This window comes from Centruroides sculpturatus, unplaced genomic scaffold (assembly GCF_000671375.1).
Source record: "Centruroides sculpturatus isolate CEXI.00-Female unplaced genomic scaffold, Cexi_2.0 scaffold143, whole genome shotgun sequence".
Classification (NCBI taxonomy): Eukaryota; Metazoa; Arthropoda; class Arachnida; order Scorpiones; family Buthidae; genus Centruroides; species Centruroides sculpturatus.
In genome coordinates, this window is record NW_019384447.1 from 93,732 (window position 1) to 119,137 (window position 25,406).

Genomic DNA, 25,406 nt, shown 5'->3' on the forward strand with positions numbered 1-25,406 from the left:
CAAAAATTTCTGAAATTTTGTAGGGATGTTTGTGTATTAGGGAGATTGATACTCTTAAATTTTGGTGGTTAGAGGTCGAAGAGGTAGGGAGATATTGTGGGTCGTGTGTATTTTCAGTTGGATCGGACTCGATGATTTTACTCGTTATTAGCATTTAAAATTTTTAAAATAAAACCCATCCTACCCTCTAAATTAATTATTATAAAATGGCAAAAAGCTTAAGAATATAAAAAGTTTTTTAATGAAATATCATAACAAATGGCGTCACCAAATGTTGTCGGAAAAGTTAAGTAACTCGATGCTGGATCTTTTTGTAATTGTATTTATTTGAAAAACGTACAATATTTTGTATCTTTATTGTAATTTCCTAATAATAACATTATTAGGGAGACCGGAATGCATTAAGTTAGAAATTACAAAAAGTAAATTAGCGTACTTTTAGCATTTATTAATTAAACACTAAGAAAGCCTTTTTAGCAGATCCATTAAGAGTTCTGCCAGGTTCACAACTTTCTGAGGCTTTTTTCGACCCATCCAGATTCAATCTTGGGTCTCCCAGAGAGGCAGACTACTACCTTAATTAACCATTCGGCCATCCTATAGTCGTAATTTTAACATTGTAATCATATTGATACACTAGCTGTTACCCGCGACTTTGCCCACAAGGATTTTGCAATTTGATAGAAATAACCTTCAGTTCAGCCCCAAATATATAAAATTACTTGTGTTACACATAACCCCTTATTACTGAAAATCTTCTAATGCAATCGAACGTTTTCAATTTGATCAATTAGAAACAAAAAATCGCATCTAAAATAGTACAGTAAAAGTCAGGTTAAGCCTTAATGCTCTCCCTCTCCCCTCACGGAGGAATTTCGAAAAATCCCTTCTTAGTGTGCTTTTTCATGACGTACCCTAACTGTGTACCAAATTTCACCTCTTTAGGTTCAACGGTTTGCTCTGGGCGATGATGAATCAGTGACTCAGTCAGTCAGGACAAGTAATTTTATATATTTAGATGTAAATCGAACTAATGAAAAACGTTTTTGTTGTTATAATTATGGGAATATTTTTATTTTAAAAACACTAAACAAAAATTTTAGTGTCATTTTGGTGAGATATACTGTGCTGTTCGTACTCCTCGAACCCCCTAATGTGGCTACTGGCTGATAAAGAAACATTTAACTTAAACAATATTTAAAAATTATTTATTAAAAATGTAAATAATCTGAATTTTGTATAATTTTCATAACGTTTTAATTTGCACATTCGGGACACATTTTAGATGATCCATCACTTATGAATCCTTTTCCGACCAATGATTTATTGCATTTAGTACACAAAAAGCAGTCGGGATGCCAGGCTTGATTTTCAAAAGATACAAAACGGGTTCCTCCGGTTTCTAAAAAATAGATTAAATAAAATATACTTAAAGTTCCTCTTATGTTTATTTTCGAAACTACTTAAATTAAAACATATTTAACTGAAAATAGGCTTTTTACAGGCTGTACATTGTTTGGCAAACATCTCAACGAAACATTCAAAACAATAAGGTTTCTCGTTGTGTGAAGTAAACTGTTGTCCAGCAAGATTTATCTGACAATTAGTACAACAAAAACAATCCGTATGCCATGATTCATTACGATACTTCAATTCATCACTTGTAATTATATGTTTGCATTTAATACATTTTACAAAGAATTTTTGTTCATAACAAGAGCTGCAATAGATTTCATTGTCTTTTGGAATAACATTTTCAATTCTGATTGGATTTTGACATATGTTGCAGCAGAAACACTTTTCATGCCATTGCTTTCTTTTATATTCCACTTTCTTAATACCTTATGAAATTATTAAATATATATTTAAATATAAAATATAGTATTTACTTTTAAATATAAATTTAGATAATATTTAACATATGCAATACAATAATAATCTTCATACCAGCCTGAAAAACTTCATTGCATCCTTGACACTTGCTGCTTTGGGGGGTATCATGACAAGTGCTACAATAAATATTTCTTTCTTCTAATATAAATTGCTTATTGATAAGTTTTTCGTGGCATTTGCAACACACAAAACATTCTTCGTGCCAATGTCTGTTTTTATAAGAAAGATCCTGAAACAAATTTTATTTATAAGATTTAAACGAGTATAAAACTTAACAGCTTAAAAAAATAACTGACTTTTGAATAAATTCCAATTATTTTCCCACATTCATCGCAGATATTTGAAAATTCTGTCTCATAACATTGGATACAGTATGGATGTTCCTCTCTAATTACGAAGCTTTGTCCACTGAGAGAATTATCACATTTTTCACAGCAAAAGTGTGTTACGTGCCAATCTTTTTGCATTGCTTTGACACATTCTCTGGCAAAGATAAGCTAGAAGAACACCGTTTATATTACACATTTATTATTATTAATGTATATTATAATTATTTTACGAACCTCATCACAAGCTGCGCAACGTGGTCTAAACACTTCTGCATAATGGCGTTCGCAATATAATTTATGATCTTTCAAGCAATATACCAGATCTACCAACAATTCTTTACATATACAACATATGAAACAAACTGGATGCCAGCAAATTCTCTCTCCAAATTTGGGTGCAATTATTACAAGACTCCCTTGAGTCACAAGTTTTTTACAATGATAACAATTCTGTGAATATATTTTTATACTTTTAAATTCATAATTTTAAACAGTTATATAATAATTATTATTATAAATAGTTCTTGCCGTTGAGCTTTCTATGACTTCTTTTACATATCCAATATCTAACGCATTTTTATCTCTTTCGTTTTTGAAATCATAAAAGTTATTTTGATAATCGTAATCGAAAAATTTGCAATATCTCAAAGCAAAATCCTGTTTAGGTAATTGCAACATCAGTTGTTGATTTCGATAGTTCTCTCCTACAGTTCCTAAACGGGGAACTTTTCGTGATGGAATTTGTAGGAAATATTCCTTAATCTGATAAACGTTTAAAATCAGTTTAAATTATCGTTTTAATTTAATTTAAATTTTACAAAATCTATAAATAACTTTTTCAGTAGTCAATCCAAATGGTATCCAAGAATATCCTTCATTTAGTGTTATTTCTTTTAAATTGATTTTATTTGCATTTGATAAATCATTGAAACCAATTCTATCTTTTACATCCACAAAATTTTGATGATAAATATCGTGAGAGTAACGTGAACATTTACAATTGTTGCATATGATTCTGTAAAAATGTGTCTTATTTTTTAAATTTAATTTTCATTAANTAGTTAATAAAATAAATATTTTACTTACTATTTTTCACTAAGAATTAATTTTGCTGATGGGCCAGATAAAAATAACCAGTGAGAAAATTATACAGTGTGAACATTTTTGCCCATTGTAAGTGTGAACGGGCATTATCAGGCAACAAACTGCCAAGACGACACAGGATTGCTGAACACATGTAGAGGGAAGGGCGTATGATGTAAGAAGTCATTCCTCAGCATTGTGGCATTAAACAGGGAAAAATCCATCCTCTCCCCTCAATCTAGTTTTAGAGAATCTGTTCAGTGTATTAAACAAGTTACTGAGGACAAGCCAGGATATCAACCAACTTCTTTTTGCCAATGACCTTACTATCCTTTCTAAAACTCCTCAACACCTAACCCAGCTACATGAGTCAGTTATAGATTTCAGCAAAAATTCAGGTCTTTCTTTTAACATTAACAAATGCAAACTTCTCGCCTGTGAAGGTACAAAAAGCTCCTATAAAGGTTTGTTCTCCATGAAAAATCTGGACATCTCCCTTACAGTCAACACTCACGTCAAACCTATCCCCTCTAAGGATTCTTTCTGTTACCTCAGTAATCAACTGGAGAAATAGTGGGGTGATATCTGGTCCCTTTTCTGACAACTTCTAAATGATACCAAGTTACTATTAAATAAAACTGCATCAGCCCTCTTCCCATTGGGAGTATTTCATCTGTCTAAATGGGCTAGGCACCTCTTATGCCAAAAAACTCTGTGAAGTACTTACGAAGAGACATCGTTTGGAAATACATTGGACTTTCTATGCAGATTGTACTGTGGAGTCCAAAAATGTAAAAATTTGAGGGGTCATTTTTTGACTTTCCCTCTGTTATATATAACAGGTGGGAAAGTAAAAATATAATATTTATATATAAGCACGCCCTAGAATCCAAACTAAACAACAGCAAAACTAGTATGCAAATGATATTGCTGGAAGTCAATGAGATCTGATGTTGCCAGGTGGACGTGCACTTGCTCCCAGTGCCAGCACACAAAGGTCCATTCAAAACCAGGCACCTTTCTCACTCCCAGTTTCTGCTTCAAACATATGCATATCGATATAGTAGGTCCACTTCTCCCATCACAAGGGTTTAGATATATAGTCACATGCATCATAGATATTTCAGGTGGCTAGATATTCCAGTTACCAATATCTCAGCAGAGTAGGTCACAAAGACCTTTTACGCAAACTGGATATGCAGCTTTGGTGTTCCACTCAGGATGACCTTGGACCAAGGATGCCAATTTCAGTACAATCTTTTCTGCTCCCAGTCAGCAACACTATGCATCAAGCAAATTTGTACAACACCATACCACCCAGTGGTGAATGGCATGGTTGAACAACTCCACTACACATTAAAGGCAGCTCTACGTTGCCATGAAACAATTGGTCAAGAGTACTCCCAACAGTTCTCCTAGGCCTTCAAACAGCTTTTAAGGAAGACGTACAGGCCACCAGCCAAAATGGTTTACGGGGAAAACCTCAGATTGCCTGGCAAATTCTTTTCACCAAGTAAGAGCAATTCTGACCTAGCAAACTTTGTCAGTCAACTTAAAAACACTAAGGAAAAGTTATGCCCAACAAACACCAGACAATCAACCAAGACAACTTGTTTTGTACATGATGAACTGAGCTCATGTACAAAACAGAATACAGTCATGTATTTGTGTGTGACCACGCTGTAAGGAACTCCCTATAATCAATCTATTTGGGTCCATTTCATGTGGTATCAAGAGACAAAAAGGTCTTCAGAATCGAACAAGGCAGCTGAAAAGTCTCAGTAAACATAGACCGGTTAAAACCAGCATTTATCATGTCAAACTCAGATAAGGAGTCCAGCGTGCCATCTCTAACATCTGATCCATGGAAGATAGGTGAAGAATCGTCAGCAAGGGCAACTACACCAGATGACAGGCCAGGACCAGTCACAACCAGATCTGGACCATTTCAACCTGAGATATTTATAACTGTAGACATCTCATTGTCACTGGTGGGGGAGTGTGTGACGACCTAAATAATTGTAACTTTAGTGTCTCATCTGGAAATCCAGTGGCACTGGCGCACAGATATAAAAATGTGTGTGGACCATCCACCATCATTCATTCTTTTTTGTGGCTACGCTCCTTGTGACGAGCAGACATACTCGCACATGCTCCTTTACGTGACCATCCTTTACATGATGGTGTATAAGGCTTCCTGTATATTATTGTGAATAAAATTGGTAAATACATGGTAACTAAAAACTGCCACAGGCACCTATGCCTTCACATTAAAAGCTTTGCTGGATCCTCTTCCCACTAAAACTAACTTATATCGCTGGAAAATGTCACTCACCTCCCATTGTGGTGAATGCGAGACAATCCACCATATTCTTTCGAAGTGTCACCACTACATGCCTCTCAGACATGAGCTGCACAACAAAATTCTGACTCAGATCAGCAAGACAGTTCATTACAACAACAAATGCCCTGGCATCATGGTCTCTATCAACAAATCAATAGATGAGCTGGGAGATGATACCCTATGCCCTGATACTGTTATATGTGACAAAAAGGAAAAGATCACCATTATTGATCTGGCCATATACCAACCAATATGGAGGGATTACCTTAACATTGCACGACAGGCTAAGACAAATACTATCACATAAGGGACCATTTTGTGGCAAGAGGCTACTGTGTTGTCAATGACATGATTGTTTTTTGCTCCATGGGAGGGGCCTAAGCCCGTAATACAGACCTTTTCAAACTCTGTGGCTCTCCCATTGGTTACTTGGTTAGAATGCACAAATTCATTAAAACCAATATACTTAAATTTGGGCACAGAATATGGAGTCAAAGATGTAGTCCTCACCCTACCCATCATTGGTTAACTTCTCACTATTGTAATCGGTATTCTACATTCTATAACTATGTAATGATGCTATGTGTACTTGTAACTCTCTATTTGTATATTATGGCATTCATTCTGTTTGTCTATATATTTATGTCATACTTATCTCCCTGCATAATTATCCTATTCTTTGTACACATCTTCATTTGTGTAATAATATGTAACCTACTTATTCTTGTATTGTTTTACCTTACCTTACTTTTGTCATGTTCCTGAGGTGCCATCCTCTGGACAATTTGTTACATACATGCTGTATAAATTTAATGAAAATAAACATGGTTCAAGCCCACCTGGGGTGAAATTTTTTTTTCTGTTTTATTGGTTCTAGTCTTTTATTTTGAGATTTTACATCATAAATATCTTCATAAATGTCTCTGGACTCACTACAGCATTTATTTTTGTGATTCTACTGCACCAGTTTGCTTCTTTAGCAAGGTTGAAACATACTATATTTTTGATAATCTGAAACTGTGTTCAGGAAACTGGTGGAGGTCCGCAGCGATTCTGACATGAAATCAATAATCAGACCTTGGTATAGGGGTGAAAGACTAATCAACTGAACTAAATAAAGATGATAGAATGCCAAGTGTTTGAATTTATTACACTACATAGTGTTTAAGAATCAAACCTCCTATATTGTAACATGACTGACCTAGCTAACAAAGATGGACACTCCATCAAACCAATTGGACAGACATCAAACTGTCCCAAAAACAGAATCAACCATCAAAACAGGAGAAAATCACCAGGTGAGAGTATTAGATATTTCCCACAATGGAATTGCCCATAATCTTTACTTTGGCTCATGATTCCACTTCGGACATTCACAGTTCAAACAAAGGACTCTGCATGGCAATCGTCCAAAATGGTGCTACCCATGACATTTCATCGTGTTTAAACAGTGGAGCATCTGCCTTGTCATACAACCCTTCCCCTACACATATGTTCAACAATCCTGTGTCTTCTCAGTAATTTGTTGCTTGACGATGCCCGTTTAACACAGGCAAAAACGTTCGCACTTTGTGTATAATTTTCTCGTTAATTTGTTAGGTTTTTGCAGTGTTTATTTTTGTCTAATATTAACCAGTTGTAAAGTAGCAGTTGTTAACTGACCACATAAAACATTTGATAACCTGAAAATTTAAAAAAATTGACAATTAAAAATTTATTTTAAGAAATGACATTTTATATACATAATAATTCAATACATTAATTATTAATTTATAAAAAACTTAATTTATTGTTAGCATTATTTTGAAATATTACTTTGATAACACAGACAATATGAATATAGATTCATCATCAAAAATTAGTAAGAGGCAATTTAAGTAGATATTTAATTTGTAAAATAGCTAATACTTTGATTGTAAATTTTTAAAAAATTATTTAAAGTTCAGAAATAAAATTTAAATTTTTTTTTTTTTATAGTAGTAGATAAAACTGAAATATCAAAACCCTAAAATAAGTATTTAGTTTTCTTTACTTTTCACATGAATAATGTAAAAATGGAATAGATTTAAGATTAGACTTTTAAGAAATAAAACAACAAAACTGGGCATTGATATAAATCTGACGATCTTTTCAGCAATATAACATTTCATTCAATAGTTAAAATATTTTATTTTCAAACTTACTGATTCAATGATTAAAGCTGCTGCATTCTTATGCTAATTTTTAGTTTACAGGTAAAATGTCTTGAAATAATTTTTTTCTAGAAAGTTATATGAAACATTTATTTGTTTTGACTTCTACTAGCAAAGTTGTCATAAAATTTTTGATAAATTAATAAAAATACTTAATGCTTTATTTAAAATTTTATTTAAATGAATCTAATTGTTTACAAAAATAATAAATTAAGAAAGTGTTTAAAATACAGTATTTAAATTGTCCTTGGTCATTTGTTATGCAGCAAAACTCTTTTTCTCTAAATTTTTATTTTGTTTGTTTATTTTGCATAAAATAATGCAACTGAAGTTGAATGAATTTAAATGATATTAAATAATTTAAAGCAGAATTGTGCTAAAAATTCTCTCAATTCCAATTAACTCTACATTATTAAAGTCTACTTTGTTAATTGTGAACAAATAAGACAGCTAAGTTATAATTTTTCTAGTTACTCTATCATTATTATTATTATTTAGCGGTAACTTGACCTTGTCCTTGTCCAGCATGGTACTGGATACAGACATTAACTGAGCAGGATGCAATCCATATACTGAATAATAAATTGCTTTTTGATTATGACAATTTAAGTGAACATAATGCATGAAAAGATTACAATCACAAAACATACACTAATCGGTTTTTATAAAACAATACAAAACATACTATGATCAAACAATAACAACAGACCAGGGCCCTATTTACTATATTAAAAATTACAAAGTTATAAACCTGCATAAAGATTACAACAAGATATTGGTTACAAGCTACAAGACTTATAATACTTGTAACTGGTTACTGCTTATAAGTAACAGTCAGTGGCGTGCCGTCATTAGAAGTGGTGGAAGCGCCGCTTCCCTTGTATTTTATAAAAAATAAATACATATTAATTTTAATTGTATGAAAATAATCGCACAATATTTTATTATAACTACATTATGTATCTTATTACAAATTTCTATACTACACGTGAAAAAAAAAATAAGATTGCTATTGTATATTCGAATATTAGTGGCAGAGTGGAATCTCTGTATTGTCAGATTCCAAAAAGCCAGATTTGCGCACGCGCTTTACAGAGCACCAACCTCACCCGGTTTAGCCGGTGGAAGCCTACGACCTTGGGTGGAAGCTGCACACATATAACTAAAAAATTAATAGANTGTAAATAATTTGTATAATTTTAGACAATTAAAATTATCATCAATTGATATTATTACTAACATTAATTTATTAATCGGATAATTATTTTAGTAGCTTTTAATGTTAAATAATTTACAATTTCCAGCTAATAATAAATAAGCAGAAATACATGCAAAAAAGAAACATCTTAATTTCTAGAAAATATTTATTCATAATGTTTGGAAAATTATTTAAATCTATTTTAAATTATTATTATTTTTGTGGTTAATTTGTAATCTAATATAAAAAGCAATTAAAGTTTCAAAAATATTTATAAATAATTTATAATTTACTATCTAATTTACAAATTCGCTCTTTCTAATTTTAACATATTCAAATAAAACACAAACAAATCAAAAATATCTAAATTACTAATCCATTAGATATTATTTGCATTATTTTATTTGTAAATTAATTAGAAAATATACGTGTAATCCTATTTGTTTTTAAATCAAATTTGCATTGTAGTTCATTGTGAATATCTTTAGTATACCAGTTAAAAATATAGGCTATACAAAATTAAAACTCGAGATATAATTATTTTTGAGTAAATATAATTTCTGTATGTTATTCTCGACCTAATATTGCATTAAATGATATTTCAGCTTATTCTCAACAAACTATATTTAAATTTTTACATTGAAATGTATTATTTAATTGTTAATTGAAAATATTGTATATATAAACAGAGATACCAATACTGAAAATTTTACTCTCAAACGTTTCACTTGAGAGTTGAATATTAATAATCACCTATTTCTTGAAAAAAATAGGTGATAAAATTAATGTTTTAAAATATTCATATTTGTGTATTGTTTATTTGTTTATACTGTATTATTGTTTCAAAACTGATCTAACGATTTTGTATGATTTTGACTTCAATTTTTCCATTTTAAATTTTATCCACTTCTAAATATGGCATTATGAATGTAATTATATAAATTGCCTAATACATGCAATACTTGTTTTTATAAAGAAAGTTTTAATGTAAAAAATGTCACATTATTTACCTAAATTGATAAAATAATAGGACTTGAAATATTAGTAAGATGCTTTGAAATAAAAAAATTCTATAATACTTAGTAAATTAGAAATTTTACACTGTACTATCCGTGAAAAATTATTTATAAAAACAGATAAATATTTTTATAGATGTTTATATGTTATAAATAATTCTTATCAATATTTCCATTCGCTTTAAATATCAAGTTAATATTCTCTCAAATAATAGTTGATATAATAATATTTTATGATTTATAAAATTCAAGTTATCATATGATTGATTTATAGATAAGAGCTATGTGATATATAAATAGTTCGAATAAAAAACGATTTACTTACCGTATAAATCTTTCTAAATGTCCAAGTATGACCAACTTGTCGTTTTATCTATTAATTAATAAAACTATTTTTATTATTTGTATTAACTTTATAATAAAACATAATTATGTTTAATAAACAATTGAGAAAAGTAAAAGTAATTATGAAACCTTTGCATATTCTAAAGGACACTCAATAATAGCTCGTGTAGCACCTGCCATCAGACCTCCCGCAATGACCCTTCTAATGAAATAAATTAATACCGAAAGAATTATTATTATAAATTTAATAATTCATTTGTAATTTATTCAAATAAATGAAAAACTCACATCTGTAATCCATGCGTTAAAGGAATTTCTGTTTTTCCAATATCATTATCTAAATATGTATAACTTTTATAACAACAATAATAATAATAGTTAGAAGCCAGTTATTGGAAAATTAATTTCTTTTAATATTCGTTATTATTGTTAACATCAAGTTATTGTCCAACTTACGCAGCTTCAAAAATTGCAAATTGACTTGATCGATATATTCCCGATCCTATAAACGGCGGAATACAACCTCTAAATAACATTACAGTAATTGCATTGACGGGTTCAAATCTTTTAAATATTTTTTGCTAAATATTAAGATATTTACCTATATAAACCTACAATTCCTTGAGATTTAAATACTTTTGTAAATGTTTGCACCATTCCTGTTTTTTCGAATCCAGATTGAGCTTGCATTTTAGTTTTAATAGTATCGAATGGGTGTCCAACGGCGACATTTGTAAGGCCATAAAGTACTCCGGCTAGAAAGAGAAAGTTAAAACAATTAATTTTTTAAAATTAAATTGTTTATTATTTACTTACCTCCTAAAGCAATAACTCCTTCTTTAAACCAATGAGTTCTTAATTCGTTGTGAGTCATAATTCTTTATTATCTTCTATAATGTGTCTAAAATATTTTATTAGAGAAAATTTCTTTTCGAAGATTGCTCTTATATTGACCTTTTATAAACAAATTGTGGACTTTGATTCTTAGTTCATGAGAAGTAGCAAAAAACTAGTAATTTAAACTGTCAATGATGTTAAACTCAAATACCGAGATTAATTAAAAAAAAAAACGTTCAATAGATTCTTAAAGCTATTTTATTAATAAATGTATAATAAAAGATAACGTAAGGTAATATCTAATACACGATAGAGGACACTATCCTTTTTTCTGTTTAATATAATTTGAATTTAAAAGATTAATTTAGTAAAAGTAATTTAATAATTTAGATTAAATATTAAATATCCAAATTTGTATTTAAATATGCAAATTTTAATACGCATTAACATCTACATAGTGTAAGCATTATTTTCATGAGTTCGAGCGTTAAATAATATCTTGTGGTTAGCACAAATTATTAGAATTTCGACAATCAGGCATTTGGAAATTTTCTTAGCTCTTCAACAATGTCATTTTCAAAAAGTAAAAAATATTTTGAAATGTTCATTTCATCAAAATGGTTCTAAATTTAAATCAGAATAATTGTATCCAACTATAATTAACTGAGATCACTTTCTGCGCAATAGAAGCAAGATATTTCTTCCAATATTTCGCCCTTGGACTGTATCTAGAGCTAGAGTTGACTAGGTAATTTTTTTGGTGTTGCTCTCTACCCTATTTTAGACACGTTTCTTACACTGACATCAATACGTGATGCAGTTTTCCTGACTGATAACCTTTGCTCTCGGTAAACAAGGGTTATCAGTCAGGAAAACTGCATCACGTATTTATGTCAGTGTAAGAAATGTGTGTAAAATAGGGTAGAGAGCAACACCAAAAAAAATTACCTAGTCAACTCTAGCTCTATATACAGTCCAAGGGCGAAATATTGGGAGAAGAGTAACAAATCGAAAAACTGAAACTGTAACTGTTAAAAAAGACTTAAAAGAATATCATGGATTAAATATATTAGGAATACAGAATTAGCACATTATAAACAAAAATTTTCTGCCATCATTTTAGAATTTCTTAATGTATTTAAAATTTTTTAGGGTTTTTGAGAAGCTGTAAAGTGTTGTAATTAAATAGGGTCTAGCTTCCCATAAAAGTCTTCTTGGGATGCATCACCTCGGCAGATCGCTCACGTGTCGCGTTCCGTAACCAAATAAACCAAACTACTGTAATTCTAACGAGCGATTATTTATTATGACATTGTCACAATGTCGGGCTACAACTTTTCGTCATAATGTTCTCAATTTTTTTATAGTGATCTTGCCCCATACATTACACTTTTCCTGTTAGATAGATGACCGACCACTCTATTGGTAACTCTGTTCAGGAGAAAATTTTGAATCAAAGTAACGCGACTTCAGTTTCAAATCGGAAGTTCGTATATTGTTAATTTGGGCCTCTTGCTCCTAAGATTTCCACATCTGGTCTCGATTTTCATCTATCTATCCTTTTTCGAGATTAAGGAAGGACAGACAGTCCGAGGGAGAATAGTGGAAATTTATAAGTCTACAATTTTTTCAAATTGCAGTCCAATAATTTTTCTATAAACGCAATATTTACAAGAAAATATTTCCCACGTAGTTTATACAATTTGTTGCCAAAATTTAAACACTTTATTATCATATAAAAGGAATTATTTTAGCATTTTTACATGATTTTTTATTTAAACAAGTTTTATATGAAGTCTTTTGGACATTTGGACATTAATGTATGGAACCATCACAACCTATCTATTACGGATCACTTTTCAAATATTAATAGTAGACCAATATAATTAGTAGTTGTATTAATTAGTAGTAATCCTCTCTTCCGGGAGGAGGTCAACCACTACTTTTGGTCAAATTACTTCAACCCCCTTCCGCAACAGTTCCTTCTTTCTATCGGATCAGCGGTATGGTAGCATTCGAATAGGAAAATTATATAATACGAAGTTACCAGCCAGCACAAAATATGGTTTAAGTGGTTTTCGAAGGTACAGAGTTTAAATATTTGGTCCGTTTTTGCAAAATTTGATTCGTTGGCAGATGACCGTTTGATATTTGGCTGTGAATGGTACAGTTTCTTAGATTAGTTCTCAATTATTGTTATATTCCAGTTATTTTAGGGGTTATCGCACAAATAAAATAACTGGAATATAACAGTAATTGAGAACTAATTAATAAAAAAAGGGGATAAGAAGCTAGACGGTAGACATATAGTTTCTTAGAGTTAACATTAGGAAAAAATATGATGTCTGAAAAATTTAAGATATTGTATTTTCAATTGGTATATACTTGACCAATGAAACTGCCATTTTGTACCATCCGAGTATTGCCATAAACGTGACAATGATAGGCTAAAATAACTAAACTCTTTGTATGGTTTCCATTTTGATGTTTGTTATATTGTAGTATTTGATTTATATTCACAAAGGTTATCTTATGTAAGTGTTTATCACACAAGTGACCAATCTAACACATTTTAAAAATTCTTTATTCTTCTACTGTTATTCTTCTATTTAAAGAATTTTTATATGTTAGATTAGGCATTCGATGTGATAAACTCTTACGTGAGATAACCTTTGTAAATATAAATCAAATACTATAATATAATATAATGGAAGGATTGGAAGTACGAAATAATCTAATCTTAATCTTTTCTGTTATTTTTTGCCCGAGCAACGCCTGGTTCATCTGCTAGTTACTTATTTTTTGTGCATAACCTAATAGAAATGTTTATTAAATCAATAAACTAATTATTGTAAAAGTATGTAAACATTTTTTGAGTTGCTGTATGTACTAAAAGCCAATTTTACATCTTTGATTAGAATGACATTCAAAAACATAAAACGGATTTAGTAGAAGAGAACTCAAAATACCTTCTTGGCATCGAATGTATTCAGAATTGTGACTCTTGTGAGACAGAAAAACGTTATATTGTGTTTAAAAAGATTTTATTTACGTTTTAATGATAACACTTTAGTTTACATCTAGATTCTCGAGACTATGCATGGCTTTTGTAAGATAGCCTACAAAAGTAAAGATTTGAAGACACACTGCTGGCATTACTTAGCGTGAAATCGGGCCACAACAGTAAATTTACTGTTGTGGCCCGATTTCACGCTAAGTAATGCCAGCAGTGTGTCTTCAAATCTTTACTTTTGTAGGCTATCTTACAAAAGCCATGCATAGTCTCGAGAATCTAGATGTAAACTAAAGTGTTATCATTAAAACGTAAATAAAATCTTTTTAAACACAATATAACGTTTTTCTGTCTCACAAGAGTCACAATTCTGAATACATTCGATGCCAAGAAGGTATTTTGAGTTCTCTTCTACTAAATCCGTTTTATGTTTTTGAATGTCATTCTAATCAAAGATGTAAAATTGGCTTTTAGTACATACAGCAACTCAAAAAATGTTTACATACTTTTACAATAATTAGTTTATTGATTTAATAAACATTTCTATTAGGTTATGCACAAAAAATAAGTAACTAGCAGATGAACCAGGCGTTGCTCGGGCAAAAAATAACAGAAAAGATTAAGATTAGATTATTTCGTACTTCCAATCCTTCCATTATATTATATTATAGTATTTGATTTATATTTACAAAGGTTATCTCACGTAAGAGTTTATCACATCGAATGCCTAATCTAACATATAAAAATTCTTTAAATAGAAGAATAACAGTAGAAGAATAAAGAATTTTTAAAATGTGTTAGATTGGTCACTTGTGTGATAAACACTTACATAAGATAACCTTTGTGAATATAAATCAAATACTACAATATAACAAACATCAAAATGGAAACCATACAAAGAGTTTAGTTATTTTAGCCTATCATTGTCACGTTTATGGCAATACTCGGATGGTACAAAATGGCAGTTTCATTGGTCAAGTATATACCAATTGAAAATACAATATCTTAAATTTTTCAGACATCATATTTTTTCCTAATGTTAACTCTAAGAAACTATATGTCTACCGTCTAGCTTCTTATCCCCTTTTTTTATTAATTAGTTCTCAATTACTGTTATATTCCAGTTATTTTATTTGTGCGATAACCCCTAAAATAACTGGAATATAACAATAATTGAGAACTAATCTAAGAAACTGTACCATTCACAGCCAAATATCAAACGGTCATCTGCCAACGAATCAAATTTTGCAAAAACGGACCAAATATTTAAACTCTGTACCTTCGAAAACCACTTAAACCATATTTTGTGCTGGCTGGTAACTTCGTATTATATAATTTTCCTATTCGAATGCTACCATACCGCTGATCCGATAGAAAGAAGGAACTGTTGCGGAAGGGGGTTGAAGTAATTTGACCAAAAGTAGTGGTTGACCTCCTCCCGGAAGAGAGGATTACTACTAATTAATACAACTACTAATTATATTGGTCTACTATTAATATTTGAAAAGTGATCCGTAATAGATAGGTTGTGATGGTTCCATACATTAATGTCCAAATGTCCAAAAGACTTCATATAAAACTTGTTTAAATAAAAAATCATGTAAAAATGCTAAAATAATTCCTTTTATATGATAATAAAGTGTTTAAATTTTGGCAACAAATTGTATAAACTACGTGGGAAATATTTTCTTGTAAATATTGCGTTTATAGAAAAATTATTGGACTGCAATTTGAAAAAATTGTAGACTTATAAATTTCCACTATTCTCCCTCGGACTGTCTGTCCTTCCTTAATCTCGAAAAAGGATAGATAGATGAAAATCGAGACCAGATGTGGAAATCTTAGGAGCAAGAGGCCCAAATTAACAATATACGAACTTCCGATTTGAAACTGAAGTCGCGTTACTTTGATTCAAAATTTTCTCCTGAACAGAGTTACCAATAGAGTGGTCGGTCATCTATCTAACAGGAAAAGTGTAATGTATGGGGCAAGATCACTATAAAAAAATTGAGAACATTATGACGAAAAGTTGTAGCCCGACATTGTGACAATGTCATAATAAATAATCGCTCGTTAGAATTACAGTAGTTTGGTTTATTTGGTTACGGAACGCGACACGTGAGCGATCTGCCGAGGTGATGCATCCCAAGAAGACTTTTATGGGAAGCTAGACCCTATTTAATTACAACACTTTACAGCTTCTCAAAAACCCTAAAAAATTTTAAATACATTAAGAAATTCTAAAATGATGGCAGAAAATTTTTGTTTATAATGTGCTAATTCTGTATTCCTAATATATTTAATCCATGATATTCTTTTAAGTCTTTTTTAACAGTTACAGTTTCAGTTTTTCGATTTGTTACTCTTCTCCCAATATTTCGCCCTTGGACTGTATATAGAGCTAGAGTTGACTAGGTAATTTTTTTTGGTGTTGCTCTCTACCCTATTTTACACACATTTCTTACACTGACATAAATACGTGATGCAGTTTTCCTGACTGATAACCCTTGTTTACCGAGAGCAAAGGTTATCAGTCAGGAAAACTGCATCACGTATTGATGTCAGTGTAAGAAACGTGTCTAAAATAGGGTAGAGAGCAACACCAAAAAAATTACCTAGTCAACTCTAGCTCTAGATACAGTCCAAGGGCGAAATATTGGAAGAAATATCTTGCTTCTATTGCGCAGAAAGTGATCTCAGTTAATTATAGTTGGATACAATTATTCTGATTTAAATTTAGAACCATTTTGATGAAATGAACATTTCAAAATATTTTTTACTTTTTGAAAATGACATTGTTGAAGAGCTAAGAAAATTTCCAAATGCCTGATTGTCGAAATTCTAATAATTTGTGCTAACCACAAGATATTATTTAACGCTCGAACCCATGAAAATAATGCTTACACTATGTAGATGTTAATGCGTATTAAAATTTGCATATTTAAATACAAATTTGGATATTTAATATTTAATCTAAATTATTAAATTACTTTTACTAAATTAATCTTTTAAATTCAAATTATATTAAACAGAAAAAAGGATAGTGTCCTCTATCGTGTATTAGATATTACCTTACGTTATCTTTTATTATACATTTATTAATAAAATAGCTTTAAGAATCTATTGAACGTTTTTTTTTTTAATTAATCTCGGTATTTGAGTTTAACATCATTGACAGTTTAAATTACTAGTTTTTTGCTACTTCTCATGAACTAAGAATCAAAGTCCACAATTTGTTTATAAAAGGTCAATATAAGAGCAATCTTCGAAAAGAAATTTTCTCTAATAAAATATTTTAGACACATTATAGAAGATAATAAAGAATTATGACTCACAACGAATTAAGAACTCATTGGTTTAAAGAAGGAGTTATTGCTTTAGGAGGTAAGTAAATAATAAACAATTTAATTTTAAAAAATTAATTGTTTTAACTTTCTCTTTCTAGCCGGAGTACTTTATGGCCTTACAAATGTCGCCGTTGGACACCCATTCGATACTATTAAAACTAAAATGCAAGCTCAATCTGGATTCGAAAAAACAGGAATGGTGCAAACATTTACAAAAGTATTTAAATCTCAAGGAATTGTAGGTTTATATAGGTAAATATCTTAATATTTAGCAAAAAATATTTAAAAGATTTGAACCCGTCAATGCAATTACTGTAATGTTATTTAGAGGTTGTATTCCGCCGTTTATAGGATCGGGAATATATCGATCAAGTCAATTTGCAATTTTTGAAGCTGCGTAAGTTGGACAATAACTTGATGTTAACAATAATAACGAATATTAAAAGAAATTAATTTTCCAATAACTGGCTTCTAACTATTATTATTATTGTTATTATAAAAGTTATACATATTTAGATAATGATATTGGAAAAACAGAAATTCCTTTAACGCATGGATTACAGATGTGAGTTTTTCATTTATTTGAATAAATTACAAATGAATTATTAAATTTATAATAATAATTATTATATAACTGTTTAAAATTATGAATTTAAAAGTATAAAAATATATTCACAGAATTGTTATCATTGTAAAAAACTTGTGACTCAAGGGAGTCTNTGTTATAAAAGTTATACATATTTAGATAATGATATTGGAAAAACAGAAATTCCTTTAACGCATGGATTACAGATGTGAGTTTTTCATTTATTTGAATAAATTACAAATGAATTATTAAATTTATAATAATAATTCTTTCGGTATTAATTTATTTCATTAGAAGGGTCATTGCGGGAGGTCTGATGGCAGGTGCTACACGAGCTATTATTGAGTGTCCTTTAGAATATGCAAAGGTTTCATAATTACTTTTACTTTTCTCAATTGTTTATTAAACATAATTATGTTTTATTATAAAGTTAATACAAATAATAAAAATAGTTTTATTAATTAATAGATAAAACGACAAGTTGGTCATACTTGGACATTTAGAAAGATTTATACGGTAAGTAAATCGTTTTTTATTCGAACTATTTATATATCACATAGCTCTTATCTATAAATCAATCATATGATAACTTGAATTTTATAAATCATAAAATATTATTATATCAACTATTATTTGAGAGAATATTAACTTGATATTTAAAGCGAATGGAAATATTGATAAGAATTATTTATAACATATAAACATCTATAAAAATATTTATCTGTTTTTATAAATAATTTTTCACGGATAGTACAGTGTAAAATTTCTAATTTACTAAGTATTATAGAATTTTTTTATTTCAAAGCATCTTACTAATATTTCAAGTCCTATTATTTTATCAATTTAGGTAAATAATGTGACATTTTTTACATTAAAACTTTCTTTATAAAAACAAGTATTGCATGTATTAGGCAATTTATATAATTACATTCATAATGCCATATTTAGAAGTGGATAAAATTTAAAATGGAAAAATTGAAGTCAAAATCATACAAAATCGTTAGATCAGTTTTGAAACAATAATACAGTATAAACAAATAAACAATACACAAATATGAATATTTTAAAACATTAATTTTATCACCTATTTTTTTCAAGAAATAGGTGATTATTAATATTCAACTCTCAAGTGAAACGTTTGGGAGTAAAATTTTCAGTATTGGTATCTCTGTTTATATATACAATATTTTCAATTAACAATTAAATAATACATTTCAATGTAAAAATTTAAATATAGTTTGTTGAGAATAAGCTGAAATATCATTTAATGCAATATTAGGTCGAGAATAACATACAGAAATTATATTTACTCAAAAATAATTATATCTCGAGTTTTAATTTTGTATAGCCTATATTTTTAACTGGTATACTAAAGATATTCACAATGAACTACAATGCAAATTTGATTTAAAAACAAATAGGATTACACGTATATTTTCTAATTAATTTACAAATAAAATAATGCAAATAATATCTAATGGATTAGTAATTTAGATATTTTTGATTTGTTTGTGTTTTATTTGAATATGTTAAAATTAGAAAGAGCGAATTTGTAAATTAGATAGTAAATTATAAATTATTTATAAATATTTTTGAAACTTTAATTGCTTTTTATATTAGATTACAAATTAACCACAAAAATAATAATAATTTAAAATAGATTTAAATAATTTTCCAAACATTATGAATAAATATTTTCTAGAAATTAAGATGTTTCTTTTTTGCATGTATTTCTGCTTATTTATTATTAGCTGGAAATTGTAAATTATTTAACATTAAAAGCTACTAAAATAATTATCCGATTAATAAATTAATGTTAGTAATAATATCAATTGATGATAATTTTAATTGTCTAAAATTATACAAATTATTTACAAAATAATAATTGATCAAGACTTTGTTAATTTATTTTTCCAATAGAGACCTATATATTGAGAAAATTTCCAGTTAAATTAAGTTCCTATAATTTAAATAAAAACATATATTAATTTGACTAAATATAGGTTATAAATAATGAAAAACTTTTAAAGTATATAAAAAAAAGTGAATTTATGCATTTAAAAATATGATATCATCATCTTTTCCGTTTATTTATGAAGACATTATTTTTTTTATAATTATGAAGTTGTGATATTATGTATGTATGATCCCATAAGGACGTTATTTCTTATACGGATTACAAAAGTAAGAGTTAATTCCACATCAGATAGGCGTATTGTGAATCTAACAGGTGGTATTATTATTTCTTCGTAGACTATTCTTCTTCAATAAATAATGATTTTAAAAATCTATACCTGGTGATTGTTAGCAGAGATTTAATAGAACGTTTGCTATTTAAAGAATTTTCTTTGAATTTTTCGATTATTTATTATCAATAATTTTTTAAGATAAAATTTAAATTTCTTTTTTGAATACACACATAATTACAGGCAACTCCTCGCTATTGAGGAAAATTTTGGAATTTGCGCTTTTGCCTACTCTCAACTGAAAAGTCACCAACCAAACGCGACTATTCGCGAAATTGCAATATTTCCACTATAATATTCCAAATATTTACAATATTTCCATTATAATACAGTACAGTACTTGTAAAAACGTACTTTATCTCCAATTTTTATATTTTTGACATGTACAGTACTGTTGTGCAAGGAGTTGCAAGAATTAGACCCTATTTTTCTGAGCGCAAGTTTATGGAGCTTTGAAAGTAGCCTAGCTCCAACGTTTAAGTTATCAGACATTAACTCAGTTTTTCTATACTGTTGTAACACTTCACAATCATCTTGCTTTTAAGATGATTGCGGAGAGTTAAAACAGATATTGTCAGAGATAATGTTTATTTTATTCACATTTATAAGTTATGATTTGCTTATAGACTCATCTGAAAAGGTTTAAATATTCCCGAGACAGCAACATCCTTTAGCTCAGCCACATTAGCTTGATCCCCAGGAACCTAACCCTCGCAAATACTAAAAGTTACCTGTTTTATTCAGTTGAATTTATACATGATATTTCAAACATTCAAATTTTAAGAATTTTTCTTCTAATACTAATATTTTATCATCAACAGGGATTTGGAATTACTCTAACAAGAAATTTTGGTCTCTTGACTAGTTTCTTTATTTTTATCGACTCTGGACGAAGACATTTTAGTGAACAATTTCAAAGACCAATTTTGGGTCCTTTCTTAGTGTGTGGAATTGCTGCAACAATGGCTTGGTGGACAGTTTGGCCATTAGAATACGTAAAATCTCAAGTTCAGGGTAATTATGGAAAGTGAGTATTTTATGATGCAAACTGCTGCAATATTTTTTTAAATAAAATATCTAAGTTAGACAACTATTTAACATTTTAAAAAAGAAATATCAGATCATATAGCAATTCAGAAACATAAATTATCAATTTGATTTTCAGAGACCAATCTTCTATAAAAAGACTTCGTGGTATTATTTTTGAAAAAAAAGGAATATTTGCTTTATATCGAGGTATTCTACCTGGATCTTTAAGAAGTTTTATCGCCAATGGAATGAGTATGATTGTGATGTCCTTCGCACAAAGAAAATTCACAGAACTTGGACTGAGAAATTAACTTCACAAAGTTATTTCTGTTGTTGTTTAAGACAATGTTAACATAAATTTATATTAACTCGTATTTTTGTCTTAATTTTGTGCGCACGCATAGAACACTTTTAAATTACATAAACTCTGAAACGTTACGTTAAGAATTTACAATAAAGTGAAGAAACATTTTATGAATTAAAACAAATAAAAACATCATGAATTTTTACTTTCCTGGCTGTGTTATATATCTCGAGTAAGTTTGGATTTACTGGCAATTTTACTCGCTATTAGCATTTACAATTTTTTATAAAACCCACCCAACCCTGAAAGTTAAGCCGTTTTCCATTTTATAATAGTTAAAAATATGATATAAAAACTTTTTATAATAATAAAACAACAGATAGCACTACTAAAAGTTGCCAAAAAGTTTGGGGGCATAATTTTGTCCACCCTTTTTAAAGATGGTGAACAAAATTGTAACCCCCCCCAAACGCAGGAAAAAAAAACAAATTTTTTTTGCGTATTTCGATGTTTCAAGGTCCCGAGTCCAAAAATGTAAAATCTTGGAGGGGTCATTTTTTGATCGATCGCTATACTTCCCCTATTAAATATAACAGTCGGGAAAGTAACTAGAATCAGTTGGTCAGTTGACTGTGTAGAACAATGAGAAATGTGCACATCAAATTTTATGAAAGCATAATTTTGTAAAATAAAGAAATCCAAAGTATGGCCCTTTATAACTTATAAGGAGCATGTGGATGAAAAAATCGACAAGCGCATCCCTCTTTTAAGTCTTCACAAAATTACAATCCACCATTTTCCATCATACGAGCAAGCTACATACTGACCAGGACTTAAGTCTGACAGTTTGATCATCAGTAAAAATTCTTACAGTAAATCCAAAAATATAATTTGAAATTCAACTCGTGTGAATGGTACTATTAAAGTGGTCGTTCTCGTGCCTACAATTTTGGCCAGTTTATAAACGTTTTTCCTTTGACGGTCTGCTTATTTCAACATCAGGCATCCCAAATGGTAAAGATATACATTTGTACCATTCTTCTTTTTTGTTACGCTTTGTGTGTCTTTGTTAAAAAACCTGTGGCTGGACTTGCTTGGTTTTAAGGCGTCTCCCCTTGGTTATGGGGCTACCAATTCAAAGAACTAGCAGTGGCTTTGCCACGATGGACCACTGCACGTACCCCGTAGCCTCTTGGCATAGTTTTGAGAATCATCGGATCTTGATTCTAGTCACTAATTTTACACGTGTACCCTCATCATAGGAATACAAACATTCAATACTAACTCTTAAAGAATGCTTATTGTTTCTATTAGCCTAAAATGAAACAAAACAAGATTTCTCTAAAAACAAATTGGTTTTAGAAAATAATTAAAATCCATGCTAACTTTTTGCTCAATATTTAGGTGAGCATAGTTCAGCAAGCATGCATATTCAGGATCTTTTAATCTAATTACATAATGACCACCAGCTAGTGAGCTCACAGAATAATTTGCATTGAATAGTCTTGTATATTATTGCTTATTCTGAAACAGCGTTTTCTTTTTGTTTTTTCAGTCACAACTAGGTGCATAGATAGAATGATGTCAAAGGTGCCCAGTGTCTATCTATGCACCTAGTTGTGACTGAAAAAAAGTCTTGTATAGTTCTGAAGTTATCAACGTGTAACTTTTGTTTTGAGCAATCAAGTTTTTATTCAGACATCATTACCTTTAATTAGTGACGTAGCTAGGGGTGGGCAGAGAGACATTTTTAGAATTAAAAAAATTTTAGTTGATAATTTTACTTTTCATATTATAAAAATTATTCCCAGAGTTAACAATTACAAAAATTATGACTGCCATTGAAAAATGTCTAAGTATGTTTGGTGTGCATTATGTATTTTCCAAAGAGCATCAATTGACAGACCGTCCCTGGCGAATCAATCTATAGCTACGCCACTGTATTTAATGCCACATTTTTGCCCTTAGCAGAATCGGGCATAAAAATGAAAATATTTTAAGAAGCCTCCCTATTTGCCTGTGAATGTTGGTAAAAATTCAGTCTCAATTTTTTTTTTCGAATTTTTCAGTGGGCATATTTTGACAGCTGATAGCTGTACACTTGAAATTATTACACAAAAAACCATTTTTTTACAACCAAACCTTGATTTTTAAAAGTGTTTAATTAAGAACGTCATCTTCCCGATTTCAGGCAATTGAAATGTGGCTTCTGTTCCAGAATGAATTTTATTCAAACTTCGGTGAAGATTTGTGGAAGGAGTACATTTTATTAGAAGCTTCTGTTGGCATATCTGAATTGTCCACTTGAAACTGTTTTATCGTAATTGCTCTTAGTCAAAGAACCATTGGACAACAAAGATGGTTTTTTAATCATTGAGTGCAGAGGTGACATGGGGTGCCTTCATGTTTTGGTTTATATCTCAAACCATATTATCATACGGAGCTATATTTTGTATGGTTTAGTTAAAGTTTCTTAGCTACCTTTGTGCCAAATTTTATTGAAATCTGAGGTGGTCGAGCTGGAGACCTTGATCATTTGATATGGAATGACCCAAAAAGGAAATCAATGTAACATTGTCAAATGAAATTAAGAACATGAAAGGATTTTCAAAAGCTATTTGCAGGTTTGGGCAAAACTCTTAATTTTGGAGAAGTTATCACAAAGTGAGCTCCCATATACCTACTCACCAAATTCTCCTGTCATATCAACAGATGAAGATGCTTTTCACTTTATAAGAATCTTCTGGGAGAGGAAAATTAATTTTATCACACAATTAAGAGATTTAATATCATTCACGAGTTTCTGATGTAGGCTTAGTGAAATGCTAAAAATGGATGGATAAATGTCATTCCACATATGTAAAATGAGATTTAAATTGAACATTGGTTTAAATAATATGGAAACGTTTAAGTGTGTAGAGTAATTAAATAAACATGTGTCTGTTCTAGCACTGTTTTTAGCAAACTTTTTGCATCCAAAATTCTTCTTAATCATTACTATCATAAACTATTGAATTAAATTTTGCATTTCTTTGTTGATTGAAACTGTGCTGTCACATCATTTAAAAATTTTAAGCCATATCAAATACAGCACAACAAACGTCAAGTGCTGTTCATTGTATTTGATTACATAATATATTTTTTTATGAACCTGTTGAAAAGAAATTATGTAACACGTTAGTATTATGCAATTTCTTTTCACCTGGTTCATAGGAAGAAAAAATGCTCTACATTTACAGTAGAAAATTATATTAATTAAAAATCTACTAATGTGAGGTAGATAAGGACTTATCACACCAATTATAATAGGCACAAACACCCAGGTATCAATGGAATACATTTAATAAAAATGAGAAGGGGTGTACATTAAAATCGATTACATTAGTAATTAACATGAAATAACCAGTCTGAAATGCATTTTGGTTATTTCATGTTAATTACTAATGTAATCGATTTTAATGTACACCCCTTCTCATTTTTATTAAATGTATTCCATTGAAAGCTGGGTGTCTGTGCCTGTTATAACTGGTGTGATAAGTCCTCATTATCTACCCCACATTAGTATATTTTTAATTAATTTAATTATACCAAGGGCAAAAAGCAATTCCTTTATAGAAGATTTTATTTGCACTAAACTTGCTCAT

General features: G+C 29.8%; 3 protein-coding genes across 4 annotated transcripts; 1 reads left to right on the forward strand and 2 right to left on the reverse strand.

Annotated features, from left to right (window-relative positions):
• Positions 1 to 1,234: 1,234 nt before the first annotated feature.
• LOC111620442 (four and a half LIM domains protein 2-like) lies at positions 1,235 to 6,422 on the reverse strand. Its single transcript, XM_023362366.1, has 8 exons — positions 6,393 to 6,422; positions 3,057 to 3,251; positions 2,751 to 2,984; positions 2,457 to 2,672; positions 2,190 to 2,390; positions 1,948 to 2,122; positions 1,485 to 1,841; positions 1,235 to 1,402 (listed from the first exon to the last, which is right to left on the reverse strand). Exons 1-8 carry the CDS (start codon positions 6,420 to 6,422, stop codon positions 1,257 to 1,259), a joined length of 1,554 nt encoding a protein of 517 aa, XP_023218134.1. The 3' UTR covers positions 1,235 to 1,256.
• Positions 6,423 to 7,277: 855 nt separating this feature from the next.
• LOC111620443 (mitochondrial arginine transporter BAC1-like) lies at positions 7,278 to 11,473 on the reverse strand. Its single transcript, XM_023362367.1, has 7 exons — positions 11,217 to 11,473; positions 11,002 to 11,155; positions 10,857 to 10,925; positions 10,689 to 10,751; positions 10,530 to 10,602; positions 10,381 to 10,428; positions 7,278 to 7,331 (listed from the first exon to the last, which is right to left on the reverse strand). The coding sequence occupies exons 1-7, from the start codon at positions 11,272 to 11,274 to the stop codon at positions 7,278 to 7,280; spliced, it is 519 nt and encodes a 172-aa protein (XP_023218135.1). The 5' UTR covers positions 11,275 to 11,473.
• Positions 11,474 to 17,372: 5,899 nt separating this feature from the next.
• Positions 17,373 to 21,833, forward strand: LOC111620403 (mitochondrial ornithine transporter 1-like). 2 transcript variants are annotated; one of them, XM_023362321.1, is made up of 8 exons: positions 17,373 to 17,634; positions 17,696 to 17,849; positions 17,926 to 17,994; positions 18,100 to 18,162; positions 18,478 to 18,550; positions 18,652 to 18,699; positions 21,251 to 21,456; positions 21,595 to 21,833. In XM_023362321.1, exons 1-8 carry the CDS (start codon positions 17,577 to 17,579, stop codon positions 21,767 to 21,769), a joined length of 846 nt encoding a protein of 281 aa, XP_023218089.1. In that variant the 5' UTR covers positions 17,373 to 17,576; the 3' UTR covers positions 21,770 to 21,833. The 2 variants fall into 2 exon arrangements, with proteins under 2 accessions (XP_023218089.1, XP_023218090.1); XM_023362322.1 differs by lacking the exon at positions 18,100 to 18,162 and adding an exon at positions 18,329 to 18,391.
• Positions 21,834 to 25,406: the final 3,573 nt, after the last annotated feature.

What these genes read in the sequence shown, in the direction of transcription:
- LOC111620442 (XM_023362366.1), bottom strand. Translation starts at nt 6,422, where the DNA reads ATGGCACCTCAGGAACATGACAAAAGTAAG. An exon ending in TTGGATTGACTACTGAAAAA is followed by an intron (nt 2,985 to 3,056) that starts GTTATTTATAGA and finishes AACGTTTATCAG; the next exon opens with ATTAAGGAATATTTCCTACA. An exon ending in AAGTCATAGAAAGCTCAACG is followed by an intron (nt 2,673 to 2,750) that starts GCAAGAACTATT and finishes ATATATTCACAG; the next exon opens with AATTGTTATCATTGTAAAAA.
- LOC111620443 (XM_023362367.1), bottom strand. Translation starts at nt 11,274, where the DNA reads ATGACTCACAACGAATTAAGAACTCATTGGTTTAAAGAAGGAGTTATT. An exon ending in TTTGCAATTTTTGAAGCTGC is followed by an intron (nt 10,752 to 10,856) that starts GTAAGTTGGACA and finishes TTGTTATAAAAG; the next exon opens with TTATACATATTTAGATAATG. An exon ending in GTCCTTTAGAATATGCAAAG is followed by an intron (nt 10,429 to 10,529) that starts GTTTCATAATTA and finishes ATTAATTAATAG; the next exon opens with ATAAAACGACAAGTTGGTCA.
- LOC111620403 (XM_023362321.1), top strand. Translation starts at nt 17,577, where the DNA reads ATGACTCACAACGAATTAAGAACTCATTGGTTTAAAGAAGGAGTTATT. An exon ending in GTCCTTTAGAATATGCAAAG is followed by an intron (nt 18,551 to 18,651) that starts GTTTCATAATTA and finishes ATTAATTAATAG; the next exon opens with ATAAAACGACAAGTTGGTCA. An exon ending in CATTTAGAAAGATTTATACG is followed by an intron (nt 18,700 to 21,250) that starts GTAAGTAAATCG and finishes TATCATCAACAG; the next exon opens with GGATTTGGAATTACTCTAAC.